The 20,926-nt window shown below is 44.2% G+C and overlaps 1 protein-coding gene across 3 annotated transcripts in view; it reads left to right on the forward strand.

The window, feature by feature from the left end:
- The first annotated feature begins 932 nt into the window (after nt 1-932).
- LOC118371086 (chloride channel protein 2-like) overlaps nt 933-20,926 on the forward strand; it is a 214,633-nt gene continuing 194,639 nt past the window's right edge. For 2 of the 3 annotated variants that reach the window (XM_052467887.1, XM_052467886.1), the window contains exon 1: nt 934-1,209. In XM_052467887.1, coding sequence (XP_052323847.1) covers nt 1,165-1,209 — 45 coding nt within the window. In that variant the 5' untranslated portion in view covers nt 934-1,164. Of the gene's footprint in view, nt 1,210-20,926 lie in introns of all 3 variants that reach the window. The other variant, XM_052467885.1, reaches the window with a different exon arrangement.

A 20,926-nucleotide genomic window follows, 5' to 3' on the forward strand; every position in this document is an offset into this window, starting at 1 on the left:
GAGTGTTTCTCCATAATCTCCGAAGTCTTCTCCTTCAAATGATACCATGCCTATGTATACCCATCTCATATTTGCTATGATCTTATCATTTACAGTTGTGTGTCCTTATAGGTAAAACGTCCTGGAGGCTATGAATGAATGAATGGATTAAGGATTTAGGATTGTGTTGGCAGTAACATTTCAGAGGAAGCTCTCACCAGAACATTGGATTCCTGAATAACTGAGTCAAATTCCAGGGTGTGGATTATTGTCCCTATGTTTTGTGTTCCCAATTTAAACGTTATAAGCATTTGAATGGAATCACCTGGCCATGCAATCCAATGACACATTATAAATGCTAAAAATAATGCTTACATAACATATTCGTTTTTTCTAAACAATAAATTATTGTGGGGTGGGGTTATTGAACTATAAAGGAAGAAACGAATAAGCTTTTAACAGAATGATTTCTATCTATCGCACGTGCTCTGCAATAAAAACGAAATAGTACATTAGGACACCCCTAGAACGGTATCTTCAGACACTCCCCTCGGAAGTTACCTGCCACTGAATCTAGTAATCTGCCCAATTAGCTGATTCGCTTTCCATACATCCACTTCTGTTGATCCTTCCCTTTATTTTGCCGAGCCCACTTTCAGACACTCCATGTATGACTCCACTGAATTGACATTCAATGTACCTGGAAAATAAAAAGTATTTCAAACCAGACACACCGGCATCTAAACAATTCAGAACAGCGTAGCAGAACAGAACAACAAAGTATCTTCCAACGTTATATTTGAATGACAAAACCTCAAGGTGCAAGATTTTGCTTAATTTAAGCAGAACCTTGAACTTTTGCAGTTCATAAAACTTCAGAGGACAGACTGTACCATTTGAACGCACAAGAGGGGCGTGTCGTACAACTCAAAGCCATACAAGTCCCGCCTCTGTGTGGATCCTGGAAGAGATTTGGGGATATAAAATGAAGGAACTCTGGCATGCAGCACTTTTGAGTTCATATTATGAAAGTCATCAGCTTCATGCAACATTAATTAGACTCATAGTGTATTCTAATCACTCGAAAACAAGCGAGAGCGTTTGTGTCTCACTGCAACCTCAAAATAATTCCTCACCCGGTCTCTTTGGCACTTCTGTCTGTAGCGCGAACCTCACAGCGCAGCCATGGCCGGCGACGATCAGCGGGCGCTACAGTATGAACAAACTTTGGTAAGTTAACTAGTTGACACTTCAACTTCACTTCGTTACAAAGCGATAGCGGTGTGTGTTGTCCGTCGTTGCCTGTTTTAACGTCAAGAACGGGTTCAAAGTCTTGGGCCCGCACATAGGGTAGCTGAGAAGCGCTCTAGACTAAGTTTGGTAAAATGAGAGGTCACGACATGCTTATGACAGGTTTATTATTTCACTCTGACAGTTGGTCAAAGAAAGAGTATTTTAAAACTGCATGTACATACAGTAAAGACCGTTCTTGTCAGGCGTTATTTTGAAATCACATCTGGATCTGGCCAGAACAATTCTCTCTCTCTCTCTCTCTCTCTCTCTCTCTCTCTCTCTCTCGCTCTCTCCATCGCCAACGCTTAATGCATAGGCTACACTAGGTGTACATAGTAGAAGTAGTAGCGATCTATTCCGTGCACGAGTAACTGTTGTTCTTATCTTCATACAAACAATACAGTAGTCAGTGCACCTATGTGCCTAGTGCGATTGTGTGCGTGTGTCTATGTGCCTAGTGCGATTGTGTGCGTGTGTCTATGTGCCTAGTCCGATTGTGTGCGTGTGTTGGTTGCCATCGACATGTTCGACCCAACAATGGGTACCTTTATTGTTTCGTGGTGGTGGTGGTGGTGGTGGATGGAGAGCCATATTGCAAGGAGATTAACATGTGAAATATGAATATATTAATTAATGATGACCTGTTCTAGGGAAGTGAGTGTCGATATAGTTTCGAATAGGTTATTTGACACGTTCTCCTCTGATAGGGGCTCAAAGGTTGGTTATCACCAGCACACCTGAGGCGAAATGTTTATTAATGGATGCTGCACATATCTGAGCCCTTTCACCACTTTGTTTAAGCTATATAACCAGTGGAGTGCTTTGCCTGGGTGCACTGCTTTGAATAGAAATCAAATGCATCCTTTGCTGCTGATTGGTATGGAAACCAACAACCCTTATTCGCACTGTGGACCACCTAGACCTATTATATGGCCCCGGATTGAATGAGTGAAGTGGATCGAGGGCAAAAAGTGGTTGTCAGCCATGCTTGATGATGTTTCCCGTGAAATGTAACCATAACAGCGCTAACATATATTTCGCATAAAAGCACTAACGGGTCATTTTTGACCCCAAAATGATAATGATTGTAAACAGACAGTCAGTCAATCAAGCAGTAACATTTTGTTTTATTAACCTTTTGTAACACAGGTAAATGGTTTAAATTTCCCCAAAATAAGCATTTATTTGAACATGTTCGCACTTTTATAGTCAACTTGTTGTGCTTCTGTGATACTCAAAGGCTGAAAAATGGTAAATAAAACTAATCTGACATACCGATATTTAGGCGCTGGTGCCATAAGACTTTTAGCTCCAACTTTGGAATGCAATGGGGTATCAACTCGTCAATTAATTGACAATTGAGATTTTTTAGGGACACGTATGCAGTAGGTGCGAAACCTGATTACGGCGTCCACTCATGGTGCTCAGAATGACATAAATCACATTTAAATTATGGTTATTCATCTTAACATGCAACTCGAGGATGCGACGCATGTGTCCTTCTTACCGAATTCCAATGCGCACGTTGAAGAAGTTAGAACAACTGCCACATTTACTTTTCCTCAGCCAACAAGACCAGTAACGAACAGCAAAATCGCTAGCCTACCTCAATCTAATATCCCCCATAGTAAAGTTGACCTATTCTATTGATCATCTTGTCGTTCTGTGCGAGAAAGACAGCCTATTCTAAACAGACTCTGGGAATGATAGATCCCAAAGTCATAAAACCAGTAGGCCTAGGCTACATGCGCACAACGCAGTAGGCTAAGCACAAATAGTAGTCTTAGGCTACATGCGCACAACGCAGTAGTCGTAGGCCACATGCGCACAACGCAGTAGTCTTAGGCTACATGCGCACAACGCAGTAGTCTGAGCACAAATGTTTTCGTTCCATAATGCAATTGGGGGGAAACTGTCAAAAGCACACATGCTAGCGGTTTCATGTGATAGAGATGAACATATCCATTATAAATGTAGAAATAGAGGAGATCTAAACATGCACCAACTAGCATGGGTTGCTAATATGACTAGGATTGTAACTTTGGCTACAGGACAATCAAACGAAGTTGGTTTGAAAACCAATGAGAGAAATAGGCTACTGGTTTCAATGGCATATGGAAGTCTCCACTTTGCCTCCACGTTTCTGTGGTCGGATTTGACTTTGAAGCATGCCAAGACATGCATCATAATATGAAGTAAAATGTTCAGGTTTAAAACAATTATGTTTTCAAAATGCATACTGCCTCCAGCTCATTGCAAAGTGGTGTGACGTGCTGAAGCCGAACTATCATTGCTTATATATACACTTGAGTGTTGAATGGGAAGCATGCTTCAATTACCAGTTGAGAAATAAAAATGGCTATTTTTAATCGTGGCCAACTGGCGATCAAAACTGTTTTTAACACCCTATCGCATTTATAATTGTTTTGTAGTGACTGGGCTTATAGATGCACGTTTCACAATGGACTATTTGAGAAGCTTTAGCTCTATCTGGCACATTTTTGGCTTATAGGTTCTGTGTTTGTATGCTTTGTTCGTGTGATAAACATAACGATCAACGAAAATACACACGCACCAATTTAATTATAGTAATTATGCAAATGTTGTATAGACCAACAAGCATGACCGGTCAATTATATTTACATCATCTGTTTTTCCCGTCAATGAATAGGCTGAAAAGCATTATTTTGCAATGGGTTTTATTTTCTTCAACAATTGGCTGGCGCCATTTTTATGTATCGGCTTAAAGAAAATTATCTGTCAAAAGCCGGCTATTACCGGCTAACGGAAGACCTGCAACTCAGTTCCAATTGCATTTGAAAGATGAGACTCTTGGTATGGTATGAAGACATCAACTGGAAGCTAAATGTGACCGACCGGCTCGATTCAGTCTTTTACTAGCAAAATGTGAAATTGTGTTTTTTTACATTGGATAAAAGTAGAGACTCAGCGCTAGAAAATGGTATATCATACACTACAGTTGAGGAACAATGGGAAAGTAATTCTGCTTTGAAAATGGATAAACTTGTAACCTCACTTTGACAAAATTGCCTTTGAATGTTTCGGGACACCTACTGGAGATCTCTTCTTTGTCAACACCCATTCATCATCGTTCACATCCTCTTAAGCTTTAGCCCCACCCATCTCTTTAAGGATTCGTATGTGAGGCTGAGGAGAAGGGTTGTTCCGAGCGTTCTGTCCTAACAGCAGTCAAGCACCCAAGCTAACATTGGCTAGCTTGCTAGCTACTTCCAGAAATAAATGCAGGAACAGCTCACACTGACCATTTTTACTTGCCCTAGCAGAGCTTGTTAGGCTGCTTTTATGTTATCCAGAGCTTTGGTGACTGCAACTGTGCTGCTGGCAACAATATAATTATGCTTTTCCCCCAACGTTTACTGACACCGGCCATATTCAACGGGTGTTGAGGGTTCATAAAGGAGTTATTCTGCGCTCTGGCACACTTAGACGAGAGTGCTCTGAAATCGGAGTAGATAGCCAGAGCGAATTTACCAGCTACATCTATCAACAGTTGCTGCAGTGACATCATGAACACTCTATTGAAATGGTTACTTGCATAGTGGAGTCTTTTGTTAAGACATGTAGCTAGCTAGCTAAACAATAAATCATAATCCCAAGTTATGACGTTACTACCCTGCATGAATAACCAAACAGGTTCCAATATTAGCTAGCTAACATTAGTCTATAACTAGCAAAGCAAATGGCTCTGAGATACAAACATTTTTACTACACAGATCATATGTGTAATGTTAGCTAGTGAGCCAGCCAGTTAGCTAGCTAGCTAACAATACACTTTAACCTGAAATGAAAACAACTTTCTGACCAAATTAGAAGCATGCAATATCTGAAAATTTAGCTAGCTAGACTATCTTACCTGTATACATGGATGGCTGCTTCTCCCTCTCTGTCACGGATGCCATGGCTTCCCTTAGTTTGAAGATGTAATCCGGAGACATGTGTTTTCTCCATTCCCTTAGCTCTCATACTCTAAATCCACGGATTTCAAAACGTGGTCCTCCAGAATGTGGAGAGCAACACTTATACAGTTCTACTATGTGATATCTTTAAAAAAAAGCAAAGTTAGAAAGGATTACTTACTCATACTGACCAGCTCAAATAGACAGAAGCGTGCTACATAGCAGAACAATCCGAACTCTCTCTGCATGTCCAGCCTATTCATTATCTCAGCCAATCATGGCTAGCAGGAAGGTTGCTGACTTTTTCTATAGCTAAACCAACTAGGCTCATAATTTAACAATTTCATTCGTATTTACAGATGGCATACAAGTTTGTTATTAAATAACATTAACATTCACATGTTCCAGAAGGCATTTCTACCCAAAAATGCATTTGACAAGAAAAATGTTTACGTTCAAATGGCTTTCCTGTGAAGTAGTGACGCGCGACATTACATTACATTACATTTAAGTCATTTAGCAGACGCTCTTATCCAGAGCGACTTACAACTTGGTGCATACACCTTATGACATCCAGTGGAACAGCCACTTTACAATAGTGCATCTAAATCTTTTTAGGGGGGGGGGGGTGAGAAGGATTACTTACCCTATCCTAGGTATTCCTTGAAGAGGTGGGGTTTCAGGTGTCTCCGGAAGGTGGTGATTGACTCCGCTGTCCTGGCGTCGTGAGGGAGTTTGTTCCACCATTGGGGGGCCAGAGCAGCGAACAGTTTTGACTGGGCTGAGCGGGAACTGTACTTCCTCAGTGGTAGGGAGGCGAGCAGGCCAAAGGTGGATGAACGCAGTGCCCTTGTTTGGGTGTAGGGCCTGATCAGAGCCTGGAGGTACTGAGGTGCCGTTCCCCTCACAGCTCCGTAGGCAAGCACCATGGTCTTGTAGCGGATGCGAGCTTCAACTGGAAGCCAGTGGAGAGAGCGGAGGAGCGGGGTGACGTGAGAGAACTTGGGAAGGTTGAACACCAGACGGGCTGCGGCGTTCTGGATGAGTTGTAGGGGTTTAATGGCACAGGCAGGGAGCCCAGCCAACAGCGAGTTGCAGTAATCAAGACGGGAGATGACAAGTGCCTGGATTAGGACCTGCGCCGCTTCCTGTGTGAGGCAGGGTCGTACTCTGCGGATGTTGTAGAGCATGAACCTACAGGAACGGGACACCGCCTTGATGTTAGTTGAGAACGACAGGGTGTTGTCCAGGATCACGCCAAGGTTCTTAGCGCTCTGGGAGGAGGACACAATGGAGTTGTCAACCGTGATGGCGAGATCATGGAACGGGCAGTCCTTCCCCGGGAGGAAGAGGAGCTCCGTCTTGCTGAGGTTCAGCTTGAGGTGGTGATCCGTCATCCACACTGATATGTCTGCCAGACATGCAGAGATGCGATTCGCCACCTGGTCATCAGAAGGGGGAAAGGAGAAGATTAATTGTGTGTCGTCTGCATAGCAATGATAGGAGAGACCATGTGAGGTTATGACAGAGCCAAGTGACTTGGTGTATAGCGAGAATAAGAGAGGGCCTAGAACAGAGCCCTGGGGGACACCAGTGGTGAGAGCGCGTGGTGAGGAGACAGATTCTTGCCACGCCACCTGGTAGGAGCGACCTGTCAGGTAGGACGCAATCCAAGCGTGGGCCGCGCCGGAGATGCCCAACTCGGAGAGGGTGGAGAGGAGGATCTGATGGTTCACAGTATCGAAGGCAGCCGATAGGTCTAGAAGGATGAGAGCAGAGGAGAGAGAGTTAGCTTTAGCAGTGCGGAGCGCCTCCGTGATGCAGAGAAGAGCAGTCTCAGTTGAATGACTAGTCTTGAAACCTGACTGATTTGGATCAAGAAGGTCATTCTGAGAGAGATAGCGGTAGAGCTGGCCAAGGACGGCACGCTCAAGAGTTTTGGAGAGAAAAGAGAGAAGGGATACTGGTCTGTAGTTGTTGACATCGGAGGGATCGAGTGTAGGTTTTTTCAGAAGGGGTGCAACTCTCGCTCTCTTGAAGACGGAAGGGACATATGTCTAGTTTCCTGAAACGAGTCACAAATATGAATTTACATTTGTATAGTGGCTGTCACGCCCGACAGGGGCCACATCTGTGGTCCATATCAACCTCTGTGCCAAATGTGGTGATTTTTATCACAGTTTACTATTGAGACCAGATTTTCAGTTTAGCCATGCACCACTAGTATTCAAAATACATATTTTTTTATTCCTCCATATTAACACAGAAATCACGGTAAATAGTTTTTGTTGTTGTTGTCTGTAACTAATTGCATGAGTGTCCTAACATTTCAGAAGGATAAAAATGGTTTTGAAATGGACATTTTTGACCCCTTGGGATAGAAATGTACCCCTGTCCGGGCTTTTAAGGTTAAAGTATCTCCGCTTAACTTTAAAGTATCTCGCTAATGTGTAGTGGGCTACACATTAGCGCAGATACTTTAAATCAACAAATAACAATGAAATGAAATATCCTTTATAAATAGCTAGTCATGTTAATTTTCCCTCATTAAAAACTCTTACATATCTGTCTAGGTTGGAACTGTTGCTGTTAAAATTCAATAAATAATTTTAATTCTGAATTGGAACAAATTGATTGATCATATCACACAGATGCATAACAGAACAGACACACAGGCTTTTTGATAGTGCAACCTTAAGTAACAGTACAGATGAAGATGAAAAATGATCAGGCTTACTGTACATCTCACTGTAGAAATTGTTGAAAGAAAGTCTAGATTGGAGCTGTGACTGTTAAAATTCAAGTCATAATTGTTTATTCTAAACTGAAATAAACGGATTGATCCAGGCTGTATCACATCCGGCCGTGACTGGGAGTCCCATAGGACGGCGCACAATTATCCCAGCGTCGTCCGGGTTTTGCCGGGGTAGGCCGTCACTGTAAATAATAATTTGTTCTTAACTGACTTGCCTAGTTAAATAAAGGTTACATTTAAATAAAAAAAACATATTTTTAAAAAACAATCACACGGATGTAGACCAGAAAACACACACAGTTCTAATGAGAGGTGTGTGGCTGGTTGAAGTTTTCAACAAGCAGGTCTGTTCTGGGCTCAGTTTTTGACAGTACAACACTGAGGTCAAGCTCAGCATTGACACTGTTTCTGGACTTGCTTTTTAAGTAATCCGGAGTTGAGAACCCTGACTCACATAGGTATGTGGTGCCAAACTGGATCAGAACATCTACTGCTTTCTCAGTCAGGCAGGAGACTGATTCCTGCTGTAGATGAGCAACCCAGATCTGTGTGTGTGTTGGCCTTTGGTTCCAAAATAGACTTGTTTTCAACAATAATTTCTACAGTAAGATGTACAGACAGTAGGCCTGATAATTTTTCATCTTCATCCGTACTGTTACTTGGGGTTGCACTAACAGTAGCTAGCTAACTTTCTTTGGCTAACAGTAACTATTAGCTGTGTACAAGGCCAGGGGATTGTTTTAAAGAGAAACTCACATCTTCTACTATGAGATACAGTACTCCCTTATTTCTGCTGATCATCACCTGTTATAAAATGACAACAATGCCTTGCTAGCTGACTTACTTTTCCACTGTCGAAGCACTGTTTCCTGAATCCCTTTTTCCTGAATCCCTGTTTCCTGAAGCCCTGTTTCCTGAAGCCCTGTTTCCTGAATCCCTGTTTCAAGAAGCCCTGTTTCCTGAAGCCCTGTTTCCTGAAGCCCTGTTTCCTGAAGCCCTGTTTCCTGAAGCCCTGTTTCCTGAATCCCTGTTTCCTGAAGCCCTGTTTCCTGAATCCCTGTTTCCTGAAGCCCTGCTTACTGAAGCCCTGTTTCCTGAAGCACTGTTTCATGAAGCCCTGTTTCCTGAATCCTTGTTTCCTGAATCCCTGTTTCCTGAAGCTCTGCTTCCTGAATCACTGTTACCTGAAGCATTCTGCCCTGTTCTGAAAGAACTACCTCTGTATACCACCATGCTCTGGATGTTCGGTCAGGACGTGTCGTTATATGTATTTGTTCGTTTTGATTGACTCATTACTCAGCACTTCCCCGCACAAAGCATATTGAGGGAGCTCCTCGTTAATTCTCAAAGGTTATATGAAAGCGAGAAACTTATCGGTGTATTGGCTTTTCATGACGATTGAACTCAGTCAGAACTTGTTGCTAGCATGAGTCCATTTGGCGAGTGGGAATGACAAGTCAGTGGCTGACAGCGCATCATCTGCTGTTGAACGACAGCGCTGCAGCGTGTGTCGTGGAGTGATCTTCAAGATAACTCCAGAAAACTAAATCTGGTAAACTGCGAAGCACACAGGCATCTCGCTCTCCCACTCGCACAGTTGCCAAACTGAGCAGAGAGGGCACTTATACATTTACTCTGACACTTCTCAACACACCATTAACAGGTGCGCGACCCAAACCCATACTTTAAGAAAGGCTGCTTTAAATGTAAAGGCCCATTGAAGTGTGCAAATGTAACTTCTGAAAAGAACAGTTGGGCCTGTTTTTCTTCGAATTAAAGTTTATTTTTACTGAGAACTTCCCCTCGCTGTTAAGCTGTGTGTGTGTGTGAATGTGAGGGAGATTACACAATGAGTTGCCCTCTGATTCAGCGCTGGGCACTCTGTCACCCTTGCGGGTCTCCAACAGGCTCTCTATGAGCTCCAATCTCTGAGGAGTCACTGAACCGATTCATTTTCCAGTCTCTCTGTCTCTGTCTCTCTCTCTCTCTCTCTTTTTTCTCACTGACTTCCTCTCTCTATTCCCCTGGTCTTTAGCTCCACCGTGACACTGTGCCTTTGTGCCACATTGGCAGCGGCTGTGGTTGTGTGGGCATCGTATGTGGGGTAGAACTGAAAGAGACTACTGTAGCTATATCAGAAAGACTAGTTCCACACCACCACACCACAACAAACAGCTATAAGAAACAAACCAGCTGTCCCACATGCAGTACCAGTCAAAAGTTTGGACACATCTACTCATTCAAGGGTTTTTCTTTATTTTCTACTATTTTCTGCATTGTAGAATAATAGTGAAGACATCAAAGTATGAAATAACACATATGGAATCATGTAGTAACCAACAGTGTTCAACAAATCTAAATATATTTTTGATTCTTCAAAGTAGCCACCCATTGCCTAGCTAACAGCTTTGCACACTCTTGGCATTCTCTCAACCAGCTTCTTGAGGAATGCTTTTCCAACAGTCTTGAAGCGGTTCCCACATATGCTGAGCACTTGTTGGCTGCTTTTTTTTCACTCTGCGGTCCAACTCATCCCAAACCATCTCAATTGGGTTGAGGTTGGGTGATTGTGGAGGCCAGGTCATCTGATGCAGCACTCTTCTTCTTGGTCAAATAGCCCTTACACAGCCTGGAGGTGTGTTGGGTCATTGTCCTGTTGAAAAACAAAGAATAGTCCCACTAAGGGCAAACCAGATAGCATGGCGTATCCCTGCAGAATAATGTGGTAGCCATGCTGGTTAAGTGTACATTTACATTACATTTAAGTCATTTAGCAGACGCTCTTATCCAGAGAATTCTAAATAAATCACTGACAGTGTCACGAGCAAAGCACCCCCACACAATCACACCTCCTCCTCCATACTTCACGTGGGAACCATAAATGCAGAGATCATCTGTTCACCTTCTCTTCGTCTCACAAAGACACGTCGTTTGGAACAAAAATCTCAAATTTGGACTCATCAGACCAAAGTACAGATTTCCACCAGTCAAATGCCCATTGCTCGTGTTTCTTGGCCCAAGCAAGTCTCTTATTCTTATTAGTGTCCTTTAGTAGTGGTTTCTTTGCAGCAATTCGACCATGAAGGTCTGATTCACACAGTCTCCTCTGACCAGTTGATGTTGAGATGTGACCTTTGTCTTAATGATGGACTCGTTTCTCTTTGCTTATTTAATCTGTTCTTGCCATAATATGGACTTGGTCTTTTACCAAATAGGGCTATCTTCTGTATACCACCCGTACCTTGTCACAACACAACTGATTGGCTCAAACGCATTAAGAAGGAAAGAAATTCCACAAATGAACAAGGCACACTTGTTAATTGAAATGCATTCCAGATGACTACCTCATGAAGCTGGTTGAGGGAATGCCAAGAGTGTGCAAAGCTGTCATCAAGGCAAAGGGTGGCTACTTTGAAGAATCTCAAATCTCAAATATATATTCTCCAATGTAGAAAATAGTACAAATAAAGAAAAATACTGTAATGTGTAGGTATGTCAACTTTTGACTGGCACTGTATATTGAGTATTGTATGTCAACTTTTGACTGGTACTGTACATTGAGTATTGTATGTCAACTTTTGACTGGTACTGTACATTGAGTATTGTATGTCAACTTTTGACTGGTACTGTACATTGAGTATTGTATGTCAACTTTTATGTAGTAAGACTGCTAATAAATGATTGTGAAGCAGCTATGATATAGATTCAATAAGGAATGCTTATGAAGACTATATGCGTGTTCTATATACGTTTTGGTGGGACCATCACCGACAGAAGAAAATGGTGATAAACAGCAAAGGTTGGCCCTCAGCTGTCTACCTCTCCATTTAGTGCATGGCATTCTGCCACACTTGTTTTTCACATTCCCCCCCTCTATCACCTTGTCTCTTTGAATTCCAGGTACCATCCCTCTCTATCCTCTTGTGACATCTCACACAGTCCACTCTCAATCTTCCTGACTCCTCTCAGTCATACAAATGCATGTGCGTGCACACACACACACACACACACACACACACACACACACACACACACACACACACACACACACACACACACACACACTCCTCTCTCTCTGTCTTGCTCTCACACTGTCACTTTCACAGCAGTTTCTTTGGCCCACTTTGACCTGCATCTTTTAATGTGACTATTGGCTAGCTCCAGCTCAGAGCCTATCCATAAAGAATAAGCGGAAGTCCAAGCGCTCCGGCGTTCGGGATGAACGGGACAAATGGGGCATTAGTGTGTTTAGCCCGCAGGAGACGCAATGTCCCTGGACATCCCTAAATGTTTGTTGTCCCTCTCCGACCCCCCCTCCCTCTCTGTCTGTTTTCCCACTGTATTCTTCGGATGTTCGCTATTCCGAAGTAGGCCACAGGGGACTACAGCGCTAGTGTTCTGAGGCCTGTGATTTTTTTATTTTGGAACGCTGTTACATTCTGCTCGTGTCATTACCCCTGCAACGCCCCCTCGTTCCCAGGAGTCTTAATTCATTGATTTTCCTGTTCTTTATTTCTCTCCTCCCTCGCTCCCTTCCTCTGTGTCCCTCGTTTACAGACAGCAGATTGTCAGGGCCTGTTCTCTCTGGCTGGGTTTAATGGCTTGTTGTTATTGTGGGGCTCATGGCTCGACCTGGCTAATGGGCTGTGGTTGGGAGTGTGTGTGTGGGTTGGTGAGAGAGTATACTCCTGTGTGTGTGTTCGTTCAGGTAATGAATCGTCACACAACCCTGATAGAGGCTTAGAGCCTGATGAGGTGTCTTTTTTTGTGTGCGTGTAGAGGAAATTGTTCAGTTTGTCAGATAAGAGCTCTTAGAGCTGATGGATAAGGCAGGACTGAGCCACAGGACAACCCTGGGCCACGCTGACTGATGTTTGATCTTTAGCGCTGAGCAATAGAGCTGTCGTATAGCTGTCGTATAATTGTCATAGCTATCACAAACTGACAGGCCATCTTGGAACTTTGCATGGCTGCAAATGTGGAGGAGGCGTGAGAGAGGTCATTGTGATTTGTACATGACTTAAATTTCATTAATTCAATGAAATAACTTCTATGCTCTCTTCGAGGCAAGCAACACTGAAGCATGCATGAGAGTATCAGGTGTTTTGGACGACTGTGTGACGACACGCTCACTGGACGACACGCTCCGTAGCTGATGGGAGTAAGACCTTTAAACAGGTAAACATGTACAAGGCCGCAGGACCAGACACATTACCCCGACGTGTACCCCCGAGCATGCGCTGACCAACTGGCAAGTGTCTTCTCTGACATTTTCAACCTCTCCCTGACTGAGTCTGTAATACCAACATGCTTCAAGCAAACCACCATAGTCCCTGTGCCCAGGAACACTAAGGTAACCTGCCTAAATCACAACCGACCCGTAGCACTCACTTCTGTAGCCCTGAAGTGATTTGAAAGGCTGGTCATGGCTCACATCAACACCATTATCCCAGAAACCCTAGACCTCACTCCAATTTGAATTCCACCCCAACAGATCAACAGATGATGCAATCTCTATTGCACTCCACACTGCCCTTTCCCACCTGGACAAAAGGAACACCTATGTGAGAACTCTATTAATTGACTACAGCAGACTCTGCGTTCAACACCACAGTGCCCTCAAAGCTCATCACTAAGCTAAGGACCCTGGGACTAAACACCTCCCTCTGCAACTGGACCCTGGACTTCCTGATGGGCCGCCCTCAGGTGGTAAGGGTAGGTAACAACACATCTGCCACGCTGATCCTCAAAACTGGGGCCCGTCAGGGGTGCGTGTGCAGTCCCCTCCTGTACTCCCTGTTCACTCATGACTGCAGGCACGACTCCAACACCATCATTAAGTTTGCTGACGACACAACAGTGGTAGGCCTGAACACCTACAACTATGAGACAGCCTATAAGAAGGAGGCAACAGACCTGTCCGTGTGGTGCCATGGTAATAACCTCTCCCTCAACATGATCAAGACAAAAGAGATGATTGTGGACTACAGGAAAAGGAGGACCGAGCACGCCCCATTCTCATCGAAGGGGCTGTAAAATGAAGCAGGTTGAGAGCTTCAAGTTCCTTGGTGTCCACATCACCAACAAACTGTCATGGTCCAAACACACCAAGACAATTGTGAAGAGTGCACCACATAGCCTATTCCCCCTCAGGAGACTGAACATATTTGGCATGGGTCCTCAGATCCTCAAAGTTCTACAGCTGCACCATCAAGAGCATCCAGACTGGTTGCATCACTGCCTGGTATGGCAACTGCTTGGACTCCGACCGCAGGGCAATACATAGGGTAGTGCGTACGGCCCAGTACAACACTGGGGCCAAGATTCCTACCATCCAGGACCTCTACAGTTGAAGTTGGAAGTTTACATACACCTTAGCCAAATACATTTAAACTCAGTTTTTCACAATTCCTGACATTTAGTCCTAGTAAAAATCCCTGTCTTAGGTCAGTTAGGACCACTTTATTTTAAGAATGTGAAATGTCAGAATAATAGTAGAGTGATTTATTTCAGCTGTTATTTATTTCATCACATTCCCAGTGGGTCATAAGTTTACATACACTCAATAAGTATTTGGTAGCATTGCATTTAAATAGTTTAATTTGGGCCAAACGTTTCGGGTAGCCTTCCACAAGCTACCCACAATAAGTTGGGTGAATGTTGGCCCATTCCTCCTGACAGAGCTGGGGTTGCTGAGTCAGGTTTGTAGGCCTCCTTGCTCGCAAATTTGTTTTCAGTTCTGCCCACACATTTTCTGTAGGATAGAGGTCAGGGCTTTGTGATGACCACTCCAATACCTTGACTTTGTTGTCCTTAAGCCATTTTGCCACAACTTTGGAAGTATGCTTGGGGTCATTGTCCATTTGGAAGACCCATTTTGCAACCAAGCTTTAACTTCCTGACTGATGTCTTGAGATGTTGCTTCAATATATCCACATCATTTTCCTGCCTCAATGACGCCATCTATTTTGTGAAGTGCACCAGTCCCTCTTGCAGCAATGCCCCCCCACAACATGATGCTCCCACCCCTGTGCTTCACGATTGGGATGGTGTTCTTCCGCTTGCAATCCTCCCCCTTTTTCCTCCAAACATAACGATGGTCGTTATGGCTAAACAGTTCTATTTTTGTTTCATCAGACCAGAGAACATTTCTCCAAAAAGTATGATCTTTGTCCCCATGTGCAGGTGCAAACCGTAGTCTGGCTTTTTTATGGCGGTTTTGGAGCAGTGGCTTCATCCTTGCTGAGCAGCCTTTCAGGTTATGTCGATATAGGACTCGTTTTACTGTGGATATAGATACTTTTGTGCCTGTTTCTTCCAGCATCTTCAGAAGGTCCTTTGCTGTTGTTCTGGGATTGATTTGCACTTTTCGCACCAAAGTACGTTCATCTCTAGGAAACAGAACGCATCTCCTTCCTAAGCGGTATGACGGCTGCGTTTTCCCATGGTGTTTATACTTGCGTACTATTGTTTGTACAGATGAACATGGTACTGTACCGGTCTTCTTCCTCCTCTGACAAGGAGTAGTGGGAAGGATCGCAGCGTGGTAAGTGTCCATATTTTTAACAAAGAAATTGAACACTGAACAAAAACAACAAAGTGAACTAACAAAACCGAAACAGTTCTGTCTGGTGCAGAATACAAACACGGAAAATAATCACCCACCACTCAAAAGTGAAACCAGGCTACCTAAGTATGGTTCTCAACCAGGGACAACGATTGACAGCTGCCTCTGATTGAGAACCGTACCAGGCCAAACACAGAAATCCCAAATTATAGAAAAAGGATAATAGACTGCCCACCCCAACTCACGCCCTGACCATACTAAAACAAGGACAAAACAAAGGAACTAAGGTCAGAATGTGACAGTACCCCCCCCCCCCAAAGGAGCGGACTCCGGCCGCCAAACCTAAACCTATAGGGGAGGGTCTGGGTGGGCGTCTGTCCGCGGTGGCGGCTCTGGCGTGGGACGTGGACCCCACTCCACCATAGTTTTTGTCCTCCTCTTCACCTGCCTCCGTGGCCTCTTTAGAGCGGCGACCTTCGGCGCTGACCTCGGACTGGGGACCCTAGCCCCGGGTCCCGAATGGACGGGAGATTCCGGCAGTACCGGACGGACGGGAGATTCCGGCAGCAGCGGACAGGCGGGAGACTCCGGCAGCTCCGGAGTGAAGGGCGAATCCGGCAGCGCCGGAGTGACGGGCGATTCTGGCAGCTCCTGGCTGACGGACGGCTCTGGCAGCTCTTGACTGACGGATGGCTCTGGCAGCTCCTGGCTGACGGGCGGCTCTGGCAGCTCTTGACTGACGGGCGGCTCTAGCAGCTCCTGACTGACGGATGGCTATGGCAGCTCCTGGCTGACGGACGGCTCTGGCAGCTCTTGGCTGACGGGCGGCTCTGGCAGCTCCTGACTGACGGATGGCTCTGGCATCTCCTGACTGACGGGCGGCTCTGGCAGCTCCTGACTGACGGACGGCTCTGGCAGCTCCTGACTGACGGGCGGCTCTGGCAGCTCCTGACTGACGGGCGGCTCTGGCAGCTCCAGCCTTCCTAGTCATAGACTGTTCTCTCTGCTATCGCACGGCAAGCGGTACCCGGAGCAGCAAGTCTAGGTTCAAAAGGCTTCTTAACATCTTCGACCCCCCCAAGCCATAAGACTCCTGAACAGATAATCAAATGGCTACCCAGACTATTTCAATCACATGTTTGTATCAAGCCCTTTTTCATCAGCTGATGTCACAAAGTGCTGTACAGAAGCCCAGCCTAAAACCCCAAACAGCAATCAATGCAGGTGTAGATGCACGGTGGCTAGGAAAAGCTCCCTAGAAAGGCCAGATCCTAGGAAGAAACCTAGAGAGGAACCAGGCTATGAGGGGTGGCCAGTCCTCTTCTGGCTGTGCCGGGTGAAGATTATAACAGAACATGGCCAAGATGTTCAAATGTTCATAGATGACCAGCAGGGTCAAATAATAATAATCACAGTGGTTTTTGAGGGTGCAACAGGAGTAAATATCAGTTGGCTTTTCATAGCCGATCACTCAGAGTATCTCTACCGCTCCTGCTGTCTCTAGAGAGTTGAAAACAGCAGGTCTGGGACAGGTAGCACGTTCAGTGAATATGTCAGGGTTCCATAGCCGCAGGCAGAACAGTTGAAACTGGAGCAGCAGCACGGCCAGGTGGACTGTGGACAGCAAGGAGTCATCTGGCCAGGTAGTCCAGCTAAATGGTCATAGGGGACAATTTTAATTGTCACTCCCCCTCTTTTACGCTGATGCTACTCTGTTTATTATCTACACATAGTCACTAACTCTAGCTACATGTACGTATTACCTCAATTACCTTGACTAACCGGTGCTCCCGCACATTGACTCTGTACCAGTACCCCCTCTTTAATTATTTGTTATTTATTTACTTATCTATATTTTACTTAACACTTATTTTTCTTCGCTGCATTGTTGGTTATGGGCTTGTAAGTAAGCATTTTACAGTAAGATATACACCTGTTGTATTCGGTGCATGTGACAAATAAAATGTGATTTGATTTATGTCTGGTGACAACCAAGGTCTATGTACATTCAGAATAAATCAAGAGATTGTTGATGTTTGTGTAAATATTATCATGATGACCCCATGGCTTTATAGGAAGTGAGCAGAACGAAGTGTCGAAATCTAGTGTGTGTGTGCGTGTCTGCGTGTGTGTGTCTGGCTGTGGAACAAGGTAATTTGTAACCGAGTGTTCTTTGCCTGCTGGTCCTTTCTTTGGTAATCTGGCTTTATGTAGCCGCCAGCTCGTTTGATGTCAGCTCCTACAGCCATAATGGAATTTTCCCTCTGTATCCCTTTTTCTTTGTCACTCTTCCCCTCTCTTTAACTATCACTACATCATTCCTTCTCATTAAATGATGGTTGTTTTGTCTTGTTGTCAACAGGGCACGTGTGTGTGTGTGTGTTTACTGCCAGGAGAAAGGGAACCTTGCATAAATGTGTTAATAAGGCAATAGAGGATTCCAGATAAGATCAAAAGCCAATCCAGCTTTACAAAAGGTGACCCTGTTTACAAATGAGCAGGGAATTTCCATGTAAAAGGACCCATGAGCACCAACTTGAAGTTCAGAGGAGCATGTCAAATGAAAGAAGTCTATTTTTGAGAAATTAAGGCGCATGTATCTTTTTTTTAAACCATTTCTAGGGTAGCACATTTTGGGGAATATTCAAAGGTGGAAACTTTCCATGGGAATTAACAGGAATATATGGGAATTAACGGGAATATATGGGAATTACCGGGAATATATGGGAATTAATGTAAATATATGCACATTAATATTAATACCGTTTAAATGTAGATGTTTTTTGCATTGGATATATTGACCATATCATATGGAGACAGAAACAAATATTTTACCTTATCATAAGTAGACATAATTGCAAATGATAAAATCCTTCCAATAGAAAAAAAACTTTAGTTACAAATTGAACTTTAATTAAGTGAGTTGACTCTTCACATTGGATGATTTCACTGAACAACAAAAGGGAATATTGAATGATCCCCAATGATCCATTGCATCTCCCAAAAACGTTTTCAACATACATCTGTAAAATGCTAGTCCAGGAACTAAAGCTTTGGTTGTCTTCCTCTCAGGTTCCATGTCTTCTCTCTGGACCTCCTCAATGTCCACCTCTTGAACATCAGACTCTGAGGCATCATCCTCACTGTCACTTTACAACCTTTTTGAGGATGGTTCGTTATCAGGCTCAAAAAGACAAAAATGTGCCTTTATAGCCAACCATTTTTCAACCCTTGTATTGGTCAGCCTGTTGCGTGCTTTGGTGTGTGTGTTGCCAAACAAGGACCAGTTGCACCCTGAGGCGGCTGATGTTGCTGGGATTTGGAGGATGATGGAGGCAACAGGGGAAAGAGCCTCAGATCCGCAAAGTCCCTTCCACCAGGTGGCTGATGAGATATGTTGGCACGACTGTCATATTGTATCTCCATCCCAAAGCCCTTGCTTGGAAGTGTACTTCGCCAGAACCTTGCCCTCATCCAGACCAAGGTGGCGAGACACAGTAGTGATGACACCATAGGCATTGCTGATCTCTGCACCAGACAGGATGCTCTTGCCAGCATACATACTCCTCTGCTTGGAGCAACAGTGAAGTGGGCAGGGCAGTACAGATTTCTTCTCTTACATCTGCAAGCAGATTCTGAACATCAGACAGGATGGCATTGTCTCCCTCAATCCGTGCAATGGCTACTGCTATAGGTTTCAGGAGTTTCAGGCTGCTTACCACTCTCCCAAAATACATCATCCAGGGGGATCCTCTTGATGGGGCTGTCCATATCGGCAGACTGTGATATGGCCATTTCTTGGAGAGACTCCTTCCCCTCCAGGAGACTGTCAAACATGATGACAACACCACCCCAACGGGTGTTGCTGGGCAGCTTCAATGTGGTGCTCTTATTTTTCTCACTTTGCTTGGTGAGGTAGAGTGCTGCTAAAACCCTTCACATACCTAACCATTTCCTTGGCTCTTTTGTAGAGTGTATCCATTGTTTTCAGTGTCATGATGTCCTTGAGGAGCAGACTCAATGCATGAGCAGCACAGCCAATGGGTGTGATGTGAGGGTAGGACTCGTCCACTTTAGACCAAGCAGCCTTTATGTTCGCAGCATTGTCTGTCACCAGTGCAAATACCTTCTGTGGTCCAAGGTCATTGATGACTGCCTTCACCTCATCTGCAATGTACAGACCGGTGTGTCTTTTGTCCCTTGTGTCTGTGCTCTTGTAGAATACTGGTTGAGGGGTGGAGATGATGTAGTTAATTATTCCTTGCCCACAAACATTTGACTACTCATCAGAGATGATTGCAATACAGTCTGCTTTCTCTATGATTTTCTTGATCTTCACTTGAACTCTGTTGAACTTTGCATCCAGCAAATTAGTAGATAAAGCATGTCTGGTTGGAGGGGTGTATGCTGGTCGAAGAACATTCAGAAATCTCTTCCAATACACATTGCCTGTGAGCATCAGAGGTGAACCAGTTGCATACAGTGGTTGCTCCACTAAAAGTTTTCAGATTATGCTACGGTATTTAGAGGTCATTTGTGACCTGATTCAGGAAACTAGGCATATGTCGCAAGTCATGACTTCACAGGAGAGCATTTTCAACCTAAAAAAATATATTTGATCAAAATGCGTTTTTTGGGGCAGAAATGCCTTCTCGAACTTGTGAACTTTCACGTGCCTTAATATCAATCTTGTATGTCATTGTTCTTGTTGTTTTCCAACAATTGTTTACAGACAGATTATTTCACTTATAATTCACTGTTTCACAATTCTAGTCGGTCAGAAGTTTAAATACACTAAGTTGACTGTCCCTTTTAACAGCTTGGAAAATTCCAGAAAATGATGTCAGGGCTTTAGAAGCTTCTGATAGGCTAATTGACATCATTTGAGTCAATTGGAGGTGTACCTGTGGATGTATTTCAAGGCCTATCTTCAAACTCAACTCCTCTTTGCTTGACATCATGGGAAAATCTAAAGAAATCAGCCAAGACCTCAGAAAAAAATTGTAGACCTCCACAAGTCTGGTTCATCCTTGGGAGCAATTTCCAAACACCTGAAGGTGCCACGTTCATCTGTACAAACAATAGTACGCAAGTATAAACACCATGGGACACGGAGCCGTCATATCGCTCAGGAAGGAGATGCGTTCTGTCTCCTCGAGATTAATGTACTTTGGTCCGAAAAGTGCAAATCAATCCCAGGACAACAGCAAAGGACCTTGTGAAGATGCTGGAGGAAACAGGTACAAAAGTATCTATATCCACAGTAAAACAAGTCCTATATTGTCGTAACCTGAAAGGCCACTCAGCAAGGAAGAAGCCACTGCTCCAAAACCGCCATAAAAAATCCAGACTACGGTTTGCAACTGCACATGGGGACAAAGATCATACTTTTTG

The sequence above is a fragment of the Oncorhynchus keta genome, chromosome 18 (assembly GCF_023373465.1).
Source record: "Oncorhynchus keta strain PuntledgeMale-10-30-2019 chromosome 18, Oket_V2, whole genome shotgun sequence".
Classification (NCBI taxonomy): domain Eukaryota; kingdom Metazoa; phylum Chordata; class Actinopteri; order Salmoniformes; family Salmonidae; genus Oncorhynchus; species Oncorhynchus keta.